Source organism: Myodes glareolus, chromosome 5, assembly GCF_982192425.1.
Source record: "Myodes glareolus chromosome 5, mMyoGla1.1, whole genome shotgun sequence".
NCBI classification, from domain to species: domain Eukaryota; kingdom Metazoa; phylum Chordata; class Mammalia; order Rodentia; family Cricetidae; genus Myodes; species Myodes glareolus.
This window is the reverse complement of record NC_142030.1, coordinates 5,672,229-5,689,269: the sequence shown is the minus strand read 5'-3', so window position 1 is coordinate 5,689,269 and position 17,041 is coordinate 5,672,229. Positions and strand designations below refer to the sequence as shown.

General features: G+C 39.6%; 1 protein-coding gene across 2 annotated transcripts in view; it reads right to left on the bottom strand.

The window, feature by feature from the left end:
• Positions 1-17,041, bottom strand: part of Cenpf (centromere protein F) — a 45,559-nt gene that overhangs the window by 2,934 nt on the left and 25,584 nt on the right. For both annotated transcript variants that reach the window (XM_048439471.3, XM_048439472.3), the window contains 6 exons: positions 12,774-16,162; positions 8,326-11,157; positions 7,203-7,355; positions 6,659-6,818; positions 5,150-5,623; positions 3,455-3,636 (listed from right to left, as the gene is read on the bottom strand). In XM_048439471.3, coding sequence (XP_048295428.3) covers positions 3,455-3,636; positions 5,150-5,623; positions 6,659-6,818; positions 7,203-7,355; positions 8,326-11,157; positions 12,774-16,162 — 7,190 coding nt within the window. The remainder of the gene's footprint in view (positions 1-3,454; positions 3,637-5,149; positions 5,624-6,658; positions 6,819-7,202; positions 7,356-8,325; positions 11,158-12,773; positions 16,163-17,041) is intronic.

The window sequence follows — 17,041 nt, the reverse complement described above, 5'->3', positions numbered from 1 at the left end:
AAAAAAGAATGGAGATTATTTTTCCATTTATATTTCCTCTACAAGAAGCACGTGACTTTAAAGGGCAGTTGGAATACTTTGCGTTACAAAAAGCACAGTGAATTAGAAATCCTGTTTCTATCTCAGATCAGGTGCACAGGACACTGACAAACCAGCAGCCAAAGACCAGGAGCTGGGGGAAAATTACCACATGTGAAAAGTTGAAGGGAAAGTTCTATTGGAACTACCATCCTTTTTTTCTTTTTATAAAAAGCAGTAAGACCAAGACAAGGGTATCCCTGGAATCTATTAGTCACAAGTGTTTAGGTTCACTCAGCGAAAGAGAAAAGGAGGGAGAATGAGGGCTCACAGAGAAAAGGAACTAAGGAAGTGACTACAGTATGTTCCTTGGCTTTTCTGACATGGAACTGAGTCAGTTACACTCTGTGATCAGGGTAAAGTGTGAGTGTGGTGCTCATGTAGACATCTGCTTCTGAATGGTTCATAGCCAAGCAAGGCCCTGAATCTCTCAGACAGTGCCACTACCCATCTCACCAGCAAAGTCTGCAGCCAGAATGGGGAGAGAATAGAGATATAGGTGACTTGATAGAAATGAATCCTACTAGCAGTGGGTGGCGGGTAGGGGTGGGGATGCAATGTCTTCAAAGAGCTGTTAACTGACCCTATGCTCAAGGCATCACTACCACCCACATGAGCCTTAAAATTTCTAGCAGCCAGCCCACCAAGCAGAACCAATCAGGGAACCAAACCTATAAACAGCAGCTCCTTTGTTTCCAGCAGACTAGGATTTCCTGGGCTTCCTCATCATAAAGACTTAATGAACAGAACAATACACCCAATGCATTTTACCTATTTTTCAATACCTTGAACTCATCAGATATTATTAATGACATAAGGAGCTGCCTTGAACTCAGCTCTGACCTTAGGGGGGAATTTACAATTTTGAGCGTCAAAGCACCTGCTTTAGTAAAGAAAATCTTGTTCTGTGCTTTTTAAACTAAACGATGAAACATACTTGTAAGTACTTTTTACAGAGCATCTCAGAAAATGCTGACTTAAAGTGAAAATCACTAGGCTGTGTTTTTAAAATGTGAATCTAATCATAAAGTCTCCTAGACCCTCTTTTCAAGAGGACCCCTGCCATTCTTCAAGTGCACAAAACTGCTTTGTAATTCATAACTGCTGGTGCCAACTAGACTGCATGTAGCTAATGCAGAGAACACAAATCTGCAGGAAACCATGGTTACTGCCCAGTACCAGCAGGCTCCACAGCAGTGTAGAGTGCAGGCCCCCTAGTGTGCAAAACTCTTCTCCTAGGTAATAAATCTGAACACCACATGCAAACTGCTTTTACCATCAATTCCTCTAAAGGAAAAAAGAAAAAAAGAAAAGGCCCTGTGGTGACTTCACAGGACAGTTTCCTATCTTTATAAAAATCACATTACTAAAGTCACTTCAAGATAATATTCACGGCTCCATTCATTCCACAAACATTTGCTAAATGTCAAGACTTTTTGCTAGACATGATGACACAGACAAACCAGATCTAACTAGTTCCATATTGTAAATCAGAAGACAGACATTTGAGCAAGCACTACAAAGGGACAATGGAGTCCAAATATTAGCTTATGCCTGGTTTCCTGTGGTAGGGGAGCCTACCATACAGAACATCTGTATCACATAAGTCTCAGAAAGGAAGGAATAGAATTTTTTTTTTTAAACTGAGGGGTTAAGGGAGTTCCCTATCACTTATCTAGAAAATGGCAGTCTATACCAGATTCTAAATCTGATTCCCAGTCTTGTGGCTATCCCATGGTCAACAGCTCTAGTCAAGTTTCCCAGCTTTATTCCTTCAGGGAACCTTCTACTTCACAGAGCTTTCCTCATCAGCCGGGGAAGTCAGGGTCTACTCTACTGAACTCCAGTACTGTTGGCAGGGCCAACAGTTGACTCCAAGGGACAGAGGGAAACAGAGACATTAATTGAGGGGAAGGAGAAACTGCACAGGATAATACACTACTTCTAGCATCAAGAGTGGACAGCTCCATCCCCAGTGTATGGAAATATGAAGACCCTTCTGATGTGGGAGTCCCCTCTGTGTGTTGGTTGCATTGGTTAATGAATAAACAAACTGCCTTGGCCTGATAAGGCAGAATTTAGGTAGGCGGAGAAGACAGAACTGAATTCTGGGAGGAAGAAAGCAGAGTCAGAGAGATGCCAAGGATCCTCCACCTGAGACAGAAGCCGGTTAGAATCTTTGCCGGTAAGTCACAGCCACGTGGCGATACACAGATTAATAGAAATGGGTTAAGTTAATATAAGAGTTAGCCAATAAGAAGCTAGAGCTAATGGGCCAAGAAGTGTTTTAATTAATACAGTTTCTATGTGGTTATTTCAGGGCTAAGCTAGCCGGGCAGCCAGGAAGAACAAGCGGGCCCTCCTCCTACACCCTTCCTCATTGTTAAATTAACTTTAACTTATAACTATGAGAAAAATATGACAAGGCTATAACTATAGCCTTGTATAACTATATACAGCATCTCTACATCAATCAAAACAAACCAATTTGCAATGTTTTGCTGTCTTGATACAACTAATCACCAGTGTTTCTAGATTTTGTGCTAACAACTATCACTCAACACATTTGTGAAAACTTTAGGATTTTTTGTTTTGTTTTTTGTTTTTGCTAATTGAAGGTTATCCAACTACATACTTAAATTCTGACAAGTAAGCAAGATAACATCACAAAATTTTAAAACTTCCTGAAGTTACTTTAGAAATTTCAAAGAATAGTTCCATGGCTGCCAGTTTGAGAAATACAAGTAAGTTGCAAAAGAGAGGTGTGAGCCTGGGGAGGTTTGAATCTTTCAGGAATGTCACCTCCTTTGTTCTTTTACCACACCAGTGAAAGAGATCAGCAAATAAAACTGAGTTAAGTAACATAATGAGTCTAGTCGTGTGCACAAAGCACCAGCGGGAACTGTGGTACACATCTGTAATACCAGCACTCAGGAGGTGAAGGCAGAACAATCAGGATTTAAAAAGAAGGTAAAGCAAATGTACGTGTGTGCTGGAACGGGGCTGCTAGTGTAAATTACAGTATCAGGAATACAAACCAGCTGAGTAAATACTCTCCACCTTTTGTACAATGTAGAGAAGAAAGGTCACAGAGAACCAGAAGCTTTGACACTTCAGAAAGGAAGATAAATAGAGTGAGAAATCCAAAATGGCCAACGCTATGGTCCAAAGGGAAACAACCTCTTACAACTATTTAAGCCATGCTTGAAACTTACAAATGTACTAAGCTTTCCAGGAAGCTATTTCCAAGCAGTCCTTTGGGTACAGGATGTATATCCTTGGACTTGCTCACTCCAACTCACACTGCAGCAGTCAACCCTGGGCCATCTAACACATTTCCAGGATGGCAGGCAGGAAATGACATTCACAAGATTACCTTTAGTGATCTGCTGCCACCAGCTGTTGGTTTTGAGGACTCTACAATGTTTTCTTTGCTCAAAAGTGTTGGGGAAGATCCCACTAACTTCTGTGCAGCAAGGCGGGGGCTGGTTCTGGTTGCCATGGTTGTTCTCCGCAGGATATATGGACTTGTCTTTCCTGTAGGAATGTCAGCAAACCCTAAAGGGCAAAAGAGCTGCTTGTCAGAAATGGCATTCACTAGGAACTTTCTGTTTTAGCTGTGCTAGCAATGGGAGTTCAGGTGCTTGTGTATGTACCAAGTTTCAATAATGGTAAAAATAATTAGAAAACAGTTTCTGCTCAGCCACAGAAAACAATGTATTAAACTACATAATTGCCTTGGTGGTCATCAAATGAACTGGTTAACCCTTACTAGAGAGATAAAAGATTTAAAAAGACATCATGACAGGAGAAAGGATCAGAGAGAATCACATTTTTAAAAACAGAAGTTTTGCTTCTTCTACATGGTTGCATTATCTTGCACTTTTTAAGATAGGCAGAACATTTAATACAATTGTACTAGGATGGAACAAGGCCAGTCCTTGTCTGAAGAAGGAAAATGTAAACTAACAGTGACTGTAGGGCTCACTTCTAAGAGTGTCTTTGCATTTGCTCACTCTGCTGTCTCCTTACAGGAAAGGAAGTGATCTGACTGGTGACAAAAGAAGGCTAGCCACAAAGACTATCTATCACAGGGCCCTCCACAGAGGCATTCAGATCTGACTACAGGCAGTACTCTTATTAATCTCTTACGAAAAAGTCTACGAGAGAGTGAGTTAGCTAAACACTCTGGAACCACGGTTACCATAATACAACTCCTCCAGACAGTTTTGTTTCCAATGTGTAGGGCAAAAGATCCAACCTGGGGTGTGTGTGTGTGTGTGTTTTAGACAGAGTTTCTCAGTATAGCCCTGGCTGTCCTGGAACTCACTCTGTAGACGAGGCTGGCTTTGAACTCACAAAGATCCACCTTTTTCTGCCTCCTGAGTGCTGAGATTAAAGGCATGCACCACCATCACCTGACTGATTTTTTTTTTAAGAACTAAATGACTGAAGCTGGGTATAATGGCACCTGCCTATAATCTTAGCACAAAGAGACACTTAGCACTAAGACAGAAATGCTTCAAGATCAAGACCAGCCTAGACTACACAGTAAGATTCTGTCTTAAAATATCAAAGAGAATTAAAAATGAAGACAGAAATAGGAAGGAAAATCTGCTTATGTCTTAGAGACTGCAATAATTACATAGTTATAAGAATTCTAAACTCTTACTTCCAGTCAGTGTCAACCGGCCCACTTGTCCAGCTCACGACTCAAGAAAGAAAAAGGTGATTATAAAAAGAATTTCGAACATTTTTAGCAGTCATTTTCCAAATCTACCAGCTCTTTTTGTAGTGTTGGTCTCTTAGCTGTATAATGTTGTATGTTAATTTTAGACACATATTTTATCATCAAATTAAAAATGGACTAGTCTCTCCAGGCAGTTAGGGCTATTATGTGATAATTGGAAAACTTAAAAAGTAAAAGTTTCTATCTTTCCACATACCAATTTTTACGTGAAATTTCAAACTTTTGTGTTTTAATGCTAGGAATTTAATAAAGGGTCACATGTAAGCTAAGCACATGGTCTACACCCACAGCCCTGTTATTCTGTCTGAAAAATATACATACCTTTTTTAACGACGTCTGGGAGTCCCTCCAACTCAAACTGAGGCTCTTCCTTGTCCTCAATAGGGTGAATGCTACTATTGACTGCTTTCCTGCTTCTTTTAGAAAATGTCTCTGGTGTACAGGGTGTTGCCCCACAACCATTCTCACAGATTCCACTGGACCTTTGCCTCTTGCCTGAAGTTTTATTTTGGCCAGATATTGTCTTCTCACTCACAGAAGTAGTTGGAGATAGTCCTGAAACTGAAGAATCCAGCAAAGGAGAACTGTGGAGATGTCGTTTGGATTGCTGTGAATTCTGACGAGCAACTTGTATTTCTAGCATCTCCTTGGCTTTCTCTAACTCCTCATGGCTTATAAGCAGGGAACAATATTTATCCAAGTACTTATCTGCCTCCTTGATTTTTTCTTCAAGTGTCTCTTTCAGGTCTTTATTTTCAGTCATTAATTTAGCTACATTAACACCCACAACAGAATCTGTGGAAAACAAAGTGACACATCACATGCAACTTGCTGCTGCTCCCAGTTACTACTATAGACCATTCCCAACAGGTCACCTTTAAGCCTGTTCTTTGAACTTTTCCAGGAGTTAAGGACCAACATCTGTTCATATCTGAAGACTATGAAGCACAATCTAGTAGATAAGGTTGAATAAAACCCATCAAAACTTAACCCTCCCTTATAGAATTAGTTAAAAGAGATCAAGCAAATCAATTTCTTATATCTCCCCCTTTTCCCACCCATTCTTTCTGTCACAAATGAATAAGCGATATAATTCAATAATGATTGTAATGTCTATATTGTATGGTTTTGGGGACAAGTGCCAGTCTGTGAAAATGTAAGTCCCTTTAGGCTATAAGAACATTTTGAGAGAATACAGGGACTGGGAGGTACAAATGTAGAAGAACCACATCAAGGCAGGGGCCTCAGTCAGATTCTAGAAACCAGGGGTGGCGATCAATTCAGGAGGAAAACTCCCAGATTCCAAAACATACTCCAATCACACTGTCTAGAAGCCTCCCACACATACCAACCACTGGCTATCCATAAAGAAAGCAGACTGTGTGAGTGGATAAAAGTGGCATGGTTAATTATCAAAAGGGAGGGAGGGAGGAAGGGAGGGAGGGAGGGAGAGAGGAAGGGAGGAAGGGAGGGAGGGAGAGAGGAAGGGAGGGAGGGAGGGAGGGGGGAGGGAAAGGGGGAGGGGGCAAATTCTTTATGGATACCCATTGGAAAAAGGTACATACCAAAGGTATCATTCAGTGTTCCAAGGAGGGCTTGTTAGTCCCGGTTGCCGAGAACCAAAATAACCACACAGAAACTGTTTTATTTAAATCACTGCTTGGCCTATTAGCTCTAGCTTCTTATTGGCTAGTTCTTACATATTAATTTAACACATCCCTATTAATCTGTGTATCGCCACGTGGCTGTGGCTTACCGGGTTTTCCCCCATAGAGTGCTGACTCACAGAAGATAACCTCTGGTAACCAATATGCCCCAGCTAGCACCCACCAGTTTTCTGCTTCTGGGCAGCTTCAAGTTGGTAGATTTCTTTCTGCAACATCTTCTTTTCTCCTTCCAGCTGTTTACAGGATTTGAGCAACAACTTTATTTTCCCCTGAGCACGCTGAAATTCCTTCTCAAGCTGATTCACATATTTATGATGCTCTACCTATAAAGCACATGTAATTTCATTTAAAACCTTGAATTTCATTTTACAAGTATATAGAAAAACAACTAAAACACATTAAAGCAGCAGACAGTAGAGTTATGTTTAAAATATAACATCTCAAAATTCATAAAGCAAACCCCCTCTATATTCAGCTGCTGGAGTCTCCCTGATGGCCAGTGTAGGTTTGGGATTTTTCCAGCATCACATGACTCCTAGGCCCATGACAGTGTTAGACAGTGAAAATCACTACAAATCTGAGCACTAAGCTTGAGTTCCAAAACCTGAAACAAAGTTTGACTCACTGCAGAATGCCTTACAAAGACAACCAAAGAGTAGGCATGCCAAATTAGCAGAGCAAAACAAGTTTGCCATGAGGACTCTTACTTTGAGGTTCTTTAGTTCTTCCATTGGTACTTTTAATTCTTGAGTTAGCCTGTTTTTCTCTTTATTGAATTCTTCTTTCTGCCTTGCTGTTTTGTGTACCATTTCATGCAGCTCCCTCTGTAGTTCAGCTTCCTTCCCAGTCATTGTGTTTACCTGGAATTTAATATTCATCAGCACCTGCTCTGGGTGGTCTGCTGTGAATAAACCACTGTTACAACACACAGTTTAAGAAAGTGGACCTGGCTGAATCTCCCTACTAATCCACTCACCTGGTTTTCTCAAAACCTACTAGTGAGCTTCCATTTTCTTTTCAGCACAGATTTAAGACAGCAGTAAGAAAAGAAGGCAGATAATATTTCTAACTCTCAAGACCCTTTACAAAGGCTTCAATTTGAATTAACATCATCAGAGAATGTTTTGAGGGAGTGCCTTAGTTTTTTGTATTTAGTACCTTAGATTCTTATCTGCTCTTAGAGCTCTACTAATCCCACCATGCTACTCTAATCCAATAAAACATGCCTAAGGATTAAAGTTATAAATATACAAATCCTGAAAAATATAGTTGTGATAGACTTCATTTTCTGGACATTCCTTTGAATGTTGAAAAAAAAAAATTCAAAGGAATCCCTTTCTTGATCAGGCTGATTTTTCTCAAGCCACACCCTAGAAGCCTTGAGTGTTCCATTCTAACTACATCAATATCTTTAGGTATTCTTTCTCCTTAAGGTGCAAAGGGCAGGAGCTGCCTTCAGATCCTAATCATTATCTGTTACACTCTTGTCACAGTGGTTCTCAGCTTGATAGGGGGATGTTTCCATCCCAGTGAACCCGAACTACAGATAAGGATCCCAAGATTTCCATGAAGCCATCCCATCAAAAACCTAATCCAATTCTCTCTCTCTCTCTCTCTCTCTCTCTCTCTCTCTCTCTCTCACACACACACACACACACACACACACACACACACACACACACACACACAATGTCTCTTACAAGTACATCAGGGCAATCACTGCTGCTTGAGCTGACTGTTCCTGTAGTCAAGACACTATAAACACAAAGTCACAGAACCATCTGGAAGTCCCTCCCTCCTTTCCACATGGAAATAAATCAGGGCACTTACTCTTTGGATAAGTGATACTTTCTGCATCTTCAACAATCCAAGCTCACTTTCTAAATGCTTGTGAGAATTCTGCAGGGCTTCAAAGGTGCGCTGCAAAGCAGTGTTTTTGGATTGCAGCACTTGAACCTTATGCTCCAGCTCCACATTCAGATTTCTCAGTTCTAGTTTCTGTTTCTGCCAGAGTTGCTGCTCTCCTTCCAACTGGGAAAGTTTACATGCAAGCTGCTCTTGACCTTTAAGTTGATCTTCCAGTGTCCTGACCTGTTCCTCCTTCTTTTCTAGCTTCTCTTTGCCAGCTTTTACTTCTTGAGAGAGGACATTTACAGATGACTGCAAAACAATGTATTTATTCTTGGTCTCACCAATGTCCTGTAGCAACTGGGCCTTCTCAAGTTCAAGAGTTTGTATTTGACCACTCAGGTTCTGTTCTTTGGTCTTATAATCCTTCTGGGCATTGCACAAGGAAATCATTGTCTCATTTAGTTCTCGTAATTGAGTTTGAAGCATCTCTACTGCTATTTTGGATTCTTCTTTCATCTGTACCTTTTCTTGCTCTTTTTCTTTCATTAAGTTTTCAATCGAAGAATTTATTGTTTCTAATTCAGAAACTCTCTTTTGTTCCTGCTTTAATTCTTTCATAAGATCTTCATTTTCTGACCTTGTATTAGTAAGGTCTAACTCCAAATCTTGGATGTTTTGAGCCATTCCTTGTATTTCTGATTTTAAAGTCTGTATCTCTGCTTTGGCATTCTCAGCTTCAAGAGTCACGTGTTCTTTCTTTTCCTCTGAGAGCTGCAATTCTTGTTCAAGGTTCTCAACTCTATCCTTAAGCAAGTCTGCACAATGCTTACTTTCCTTCAGTTGTCCGAGGAGGCAGTGCTGCTTCTTTTCCTCAGCATCTATGTGAACTTTAAGCTTCTGAATGCTGCTCTTCAAGCAGTGCATTTCTTCCTTTGGCTGGTCTAGACTGTGTTCTTGAGTCTCCAAAATTTCCTGATTACACAAGGCTGCTACTTCCTCACTGAACTCCTTTAATTGTGTCTGAAGCATCAGCACTGTAGATTTAGAATCTTCTTCCATCTGTACTCTTGCCTGCTCCTTTTCTTCCAACAGATTTCTAAAGGAAGTGCACAATTCATCCAGATCTGACACTTGATGTTGCGTCTCTTGTAGTTGCCTGGTCAGATTTTCTCTTTCAGACCTAACTGTGACAAGGTCTAATTCAAAAACTTTCAGGTTTTTGGTCATTTCATCCACTTGTGCCTTGAGGGTCTCCACCTCTGCTTTAGAATTCTCAGCATCAAGAATCACCAGCTCGTGGTTTTCTTCTGACATTTCCAATTCCCTCTCCAGATTCTCCACTTTATCTTTCAATGAGTCATTTTCACGCTGGCTTTCCTTCAGTTTCTCCTCAGTACTTAAGTACTTCTTTTCATCTGCCTTGATGCGCACACTCAGTTTCTCAATGCCTCGTCTCAACTGATGCACCTCCTCTTGGGTGGAGCTCAGCCGCATAGCAAACTCACCTTTCTCCATGAGTGCCACCTCTAAGGCCTTGGAGATGTTCTGCCTTTCACATTCTGACTCAGTCAGCTGTGCCTGGAAGTTCTGAGACTCCTTGACCAGTGATTCTTTCTCTTTTTTCAGCTCTCCAATTTGAATTGCCAGCTCACCTACTGTCAAAGATAATTCCTGTGAGTCATTCTGCAAATTCTGCAGCTGCTCCTGGAGATGAGCTTTGTCCTTTGATAGCTCACTCACATTAAAGGACAAAGTCTGGAGGAGTTCTGCTTTGTCTTTGACCTCAGCCTCTACCACCTCAATGTGACGGAGTTTCTCACTTTGGTGAGACTCCAGCTCTTCTATTTTCTCTTTCATCTGTTTAGATGTCTGATCCAGTGCTTCTTTTTCTTTTGACACAGTGTCTAATTCTCCACGAAGCCTGTTTCTCTCAGTAATGACTACAAAAAGCTCCTCTTTGAGGTCAACAATAACCTTCTGCTTACTCTCAGTGTCTCTTGCTAAACACAGCTTCTCTGCTTGAACAGCCTCTAAGTCAGCTTCCACAGAGAGGATGAGATGTTCAATATTAGCTTTCTCAGACTTGATCCTGGTCAGTTCCTTTTCCACATCAAAAAACTTTTCCTTCCAATCGTCTTCTATGTTGGCTACATTATCTTTAATAACGTCACTTAACTCATTTGTTCCCGATTCTAAGTCAAAACCAAGATCTTCTGAACTTTCTACTCTCTGACGTACCTCCTGGTTACAAGGAAGGGATCCCAATTTTTCACTTAAGTGAGATTTTTCTTTCTTGAGGTCCTTGACTATTTTTTCCAATTGCATGCATGTTTCAATCTTGATCTTTAGCTGTACTTCCTGTAAATTGAGTTTTGAATCTGCCTCTTTTATTTCATTTAATAAACTTTCAATTTTTTTGTCCCAGTCATCTACTGCAGGAAGTAACCTTAAATTCTCATTTGATGTGTCCTTTTGCAAATGGAGATTCTGGATAGATCCCTGATCTTCCAGAACATCCATGGGTACCAATACATTAGGACTAGAAAACAACTGAGATAGGCATTCTGGACAGTCCTGGGTTTTATTCTCTGCTGGTGCCTCACAATTGGTCTCCGGGGACTGCTCTTCATACCTCGCTCCCATGAGCCTGGCTGTCTCGGTCTCAGTGACTGAAGTTTCTAGACAAAGGTCCTGCTGAATATCTTTATCACAAGTCTGATCAGTGTCCTGCTTTGGTGTTTTCTCTGTAGTCTCTAAAACATATACTTTTGATTCTTTTATATCATAACTATCATTTTGGACTTGAACAGCCTGTAAACATAATGTAAACCAAGAAAGCATTTTATTTTTCAGAAGAATCAAAATGAAATCAGTGGTTTAACTATTACTTTACAAAAACTGCCCATATGGGTGCTGCTAAACACACCCCTCTAAACAGCGGAGCTCTCAATTCTATCCTATTCTCTGTTCAGATAGTTAACACAAATATTCAATGGGTTCTACCTATGTGCAAAGCACTGGGTAAGATATTTACCATAAGGATGAATTCTCCAAGACATTTATTTCAACTACATCTAACATAAAAATTGCATCTTTCTTTCATAGCTTGCAATTGTTTAGGCAGATTAAAGGAGTAGCGTTTCTTTGTGATTACCAACTAAGAGATTAACAAACTTCAGGTAAAATGGTTAGTGTCATCTTCAGTACGCATGTTCTTTACTAAGAAAAGCAGTGTTTATGAGCAGATTCTCAGTCTGAAGACCACATCCTAGTCAGGACTTTCTTGGAAAAGATACATGTTTTGCCTCAATTTACCTACAAAAAGAGGTGCTATGATTATGATTATTGCTACTGGCACGACAATATGACCTATGACCTTTACCTCACAGAAACAGAGTGAAACTCAAACTGTACAGCATTAGTACTTAAGCTGGTCAACTAGAAAAGACAAATCACAAGGAATAAAATATAAAGTAATTTTCTTTAAATAACTGATACTACTACAAGCTGCTAGAAAACTAACATTCAAATAATTTCTTATATCCCACTTAATAACTGATGTTACAACATCTAACACTCTGAAAGACATGAGGTTAAACCACTTGAACACATCACTCATTAATCAGTAGTTAATTAATCATTAATCAGTAAAAGTATATGTGGTGGTTTGAATAGGAATGGTCCCCACAGGCTCATATATTTGAATGCTTAGTTATTAGTGCTACTTGACAGGGATTGGGTGTGGCCTTGTTAGAGGAAGTGTGTTACTGGGCGTGAGCTTTGGGGTTTCAAATGCTCAAGCCAAGCCCAGTGTCACTCTTCCTGTTGCCTGCCAATCTGGATGTAGACCTCTCCAGTACCATGTATGCCTGTGTGCCTCCATGTATCCTGCTATGCTGATAATGAACTTAAACCTCTGAACTGTAAGCCAGTCCTAATAATTTTCTTTTTTGTAAGTTGCTGGGGTCATGAAGTCTGATAGCAATAGAACAGTGACTAAGGACAGTATATATTCTAAAGACTTCAAATCAGACTTGAAAAATGCTGGGCTATGGTGGCAGACAACTTTAATCCCAGCACTAGGGAGGCAGAGGCAGGTGGATGTCTGTGGGTGAGTTCCAACAGAGGCTCCAAAACTGCACAGAGAAACCTGTCTTAAAAAAACAAAACTTAAAAAAAAAATCTTTAGTGATTTTTCATAAGAGAATATTTAAATCATTATGGGCATTTATTCCTCAAATAAAGTTTCCTCATGTTTTGAGTCCTGGTTGGCTCTGAAAAATTTTTGGTAAGTTTTTCATTCATTTCCTTGAAACTTGAGAATCCTCCAATCTTGATTTCATATTTATTTCAACCCAGTAAGAATTTACTAAGTGTTTAACTAGGCATGCACACAGAGAAACAACATGTGTATCCCAGGTACTTACATTTTCCATGTCACTCCCAAGCAAAGATCTTGAGCTTAAGTCCAGCTCTTGCAACTGAAGGCGCGCTACCTCTAGCTCGAGGGACAGATTCTTCGTCTGCTGCTTTTCTTCTGCCAACTTGGACTCCATTTCTAAGGTCACATTTGTCAGCTTCTGCTGCCACTGCTCCTTTTCTGACAAATACTGCTTCCTAAGGCAGCCGAGCTCTTTCCTTTCAGAGCTTAGTAACTGCTCAAGCTCGTCAATTTCTTTATTTTTTATAATCTCTTGACTCTTGATTTTCTCTTCTAGATTCTTGAGAGATTGTAAGTACATCTGACATAGGATTTCAAGTTCCTCAACAGTCCTCACAGAGGTAGCTGGGATTTCTTTCTCAGTCAGATTCTCCTCCTCTAGACTGCTGTAAGACACTTCATCTACATTGCAAGGGTTTGCTGAAGTATTCCCTTCTAAACTTAGAAGAGACGTGTCTCCTCCAGTTTGTTCTAAAACATTTTTGTAAAAAGCAGCTTCTCCAAAATGTGTCAGACTTGGGCTGTCTGTCCCACAGAATGACAGTGACAATGTATGTCCATTCTCAGCACCAGGTTTCCTTTCCTTTACCAAGTCATCCTGCAGAGTTCTCAGATTCATTGACAACACAGAATTTTCAGCTTTTAATGTGTCAACATAGGAACACAGCTCTGACATCTTAGAGCTCACCTCACAATGCTGATCATGTAAAACTTTGTGTTCACTTTGTAAACAGGAAAATTTCTCCTGTAACTCATCAAAATGCACTCGAACTTCTTTGTCTGACAATGTTATTTGCTCACAGAAACTGCTACTGTCCAAAGGAGTCAAGAACATAGACACATTGATTTGTTTATCACAAAGACCATCTGACACATCTTCCCTAAGCTCACTCTGTGGAAGAACATCTTGATGGGTTAGCATTTTCACTTCATTCACTAGCTTCTCAACCTTTGCTGCCATTTGACTAGTAGCTGTGATACACTCTGACCGTGAGTCATTCAGCTCAGACTGGAGTTGTAACTTCTCAACCTTCAGTACTTGGCACATTTCCCCTAGCTCATTGAGTTTATCCAGTGCTGTCTGTAGAGAGCACTGCAAGCGTGCATTCTCATTCTGACTTGAGGACAACTCATGGAGCACTGACACATACTTTTCTTCGGCTTCTATTTCACAGTCTTTCAGGCCAATCCTTTCGTGTGACTGAGGGTCCTGTGAACTCACAGTTCCCACTTCTCCTCTAATTGTCTGCAATTCCTGATACAGGGTTTTTTTCTCCTCTTCACTTTGGTCAAGCTTTACTTCCATAACTCTAATCAAAGCTTCGAGGCGTACCAACTGTGCCTTATAATTGTCTGAAGAAATGGCTTTAGTGTCAATATCCATCTGATACTGGGAACTACACTTATGTATCTCACCTTCTGTTACTTTTATAGAGTTCTCAACTGATTCTACTTCAAGATAATGTTCAGGTTTAGTCTGAGTTAACTGCATCAGTTGCTCATTCTCATGTGCTAAGTCATTAACTTCCTTTTGCTTCTTATTTTGTTCTTCCTTTAAAGTCAAGCTCTCCTGCCTTAAGCTATCAGCCTCACTCTTAGAACAGTTTTTGGTGTCTGTGGCCTCAGACCTCACAGTCTGTTGCTCTATCTCCAATTCCAGCATCAATTTCCTGTTTTGCTCTTCACTGAAAGATAATTTTGTTAAGAAATCTTGCTGTTCCTTTGCAAATGCTTCCTTCAGCTCCTCCAGTTCAACTTTCCTGTTCTCACAAACAGCAGTGCATTCACTGAGCAAGCATTCTAAATTAGCATTGTTTTCTTGTGCTGTTTTATAGTTAGCCCTGAGATCCTCCAACAGAGTTTCTGTTTCTTCACATCGTTGTAATAACAGAAGTCTTTCTTGCTTGTACTGATCAGACAACTCTGAAATGCTTCTCTCTTGTTCTGCTATACAGCTTGAAATCTTCTCATGTTTCTCGAGTAAATTCATTTTCTCCTGCCATAAGGCCTCATTAGCTTCCTTGAGAACCCCATTTGCTTGAGTTAGCTCTTCAATGTCTTTTTTACTTAATGAGATGATGTTATTCATTTCCTTCTTCTCTGAGCTCAAGGTTTCAGATAAAAGTTGTAGCTCCTTCAGAGTGCCTTCAAGAAGGCAGTTACTCTTCTTTAATTCTTGAATCTCTCTTTGCTCAGCTTCTAATTTTTCTTTCAAAAGTTGCAACTCTTTTTCCTTGCTCTCAAGGGTTGCTAAAGTTTCAGCAACAACATTCTGATGAACTGCAGAGTCTTCCTGCAATTTACCAATGCACTGGTTTGTTTCATCCACAAAATTTTGATGAATCTGCTCCACTTTAATGAGGTTTTCTTCTATTTCTCCTTTGATTTGTAGCAATTCTTCACACTGCTTGTGCAGATCTGAGTTCATCTGGGTTTGAGACTTCAGGGAACTTTCAAGCGAAATGACTCTATTTTTTAAGACAGCTACATTTTCTGCAGTTTGGTCCCCATCTACAAAGCAGTCATTCCTTTCTGAATGCACGCTTCCTTGTTCCCCCATTAGATTTGCAAAGGAATCACTCACTGCAGGCTGTTGTTCAAAAGTCAAAGAACTTCTCCGATTATCCTCAGTTGTCACCAGAGAACCTCCTGATTTGAGCAAATCCCGCAATGCTTCATACTCAGTATGCAGGTCTTGATACTGCTGGTCTTTGGTCACTACTTCATTTGACAGTAACTGAAGCTTATGTTCCAAACCTTCAATTTGCCCAGTGAGCTCATTAGCTTTCAAGCACATATTTTCTACTTCTTTCTGATGCTTCTGATCTGAGAACTCAGCTTTCTGCTGCAGTTCCAAGTAGGCTTGTTTCTGTGTCTCAATCTCAACCATCTTGCTGTCTATCATACTGCGGAGGTTTCTAATCTCCACATTAAGACTTTCTCTTTCCATCTCCAGTGTTCTTACTTTTTCATTGTAGTCATGACATTTTATTTGTTGTGTCTTGAGGCTGGCATCTAAGTGGTTGATTTTACTCTGCAAGCTTTCATTTTCTGATTCTACCTGATTGATAAGTTTTTCATTTTCACTTTTCCAACAAGAAAACTGAGTTTTCTCTTCTTTCAGTTCTTCACACTCTTTCTTTTTTAACTCCAAAGCACTCAGCAAAGCTTCAAACTCCTTCTCTATTTTATTTAACTTATCATTCAGTTGTTCAATGTGATGTTCCCTTTTCTTCAGCAGGTCTAGAGAACAGTCTCGTTGCGCTTCCAGGTCAGCTAAGGTAAGCTTTAGTTTTTCTAAAGTTAGCGAGTTTTCTTGTTGGTTTAGTTTTTCCTGGAGATCTATTAACATAATCTCCTGAGAGGTATTCTTAGCTATTAAAACAAACAAATAAACACAAAGTTATCAGTGTTTACAACAAATACCTACTTTATAAGAACTTTATACTCTAGCATCAGGGTGTAACTCAATGGGAAAGAAGTTACCTAGCATATCTAGCCTATGACTTCTAAAATTTTAAAATTTAAACTAAAAAAGAAAAAAGCAATGAGATTAATAGACTCTCAAGTCCTGTAAAACTTGACACTAATGTTGTAGCCCTTGAAAGTAATCCTATGACCTAAGTTTATATAAAGACAAAGAGAAAAACAGCCATTTTAATATAGTAATGTATCTAATAATCTTCATAGCTTAATAAAAACGATGTATAAAGAACAAGGAAGTTTTCAGAGTATTTAGAATTATTTCTTTTTTTAAAATGTATGTTATTTGTTCAAACAAGGAAGTTTACAGTGTATTTAGAATTATTTTTTTAAAATGTATGTTATTTGTTAGCAGGAATGCCACCCACATTCCAATTCTTCCTTAGTAAGAAATGCAGAAAGAGGAGCTGAGATTAATTCATTTGGAAGCTCCTATCACGACCTTATTTTAGTCATACTGACAGCCCCACCTACCTGGCAATATTTTCACCTAGCAGTGACTAAAAGGCCTGGGGTAAAAAGGAAATAATTGAAAACCTCTATAGTAAATAATATAATATGTAATATAATGTAATAGTAAATGAAAAACTATACTTATTTCTAATCCCTTAATTTCAAACCTACCCAATGAGAGCTGAAGACTTATATATATAGACAGCACCCCAAAGACATTTTCCTTCTACTTTGCATTTGAGGGCCTCAAACAATGACACTTTTGATAATCTTGAAAAATGAGTCATAACTCACTTTTACATTTTTCCTTTAAAAAGC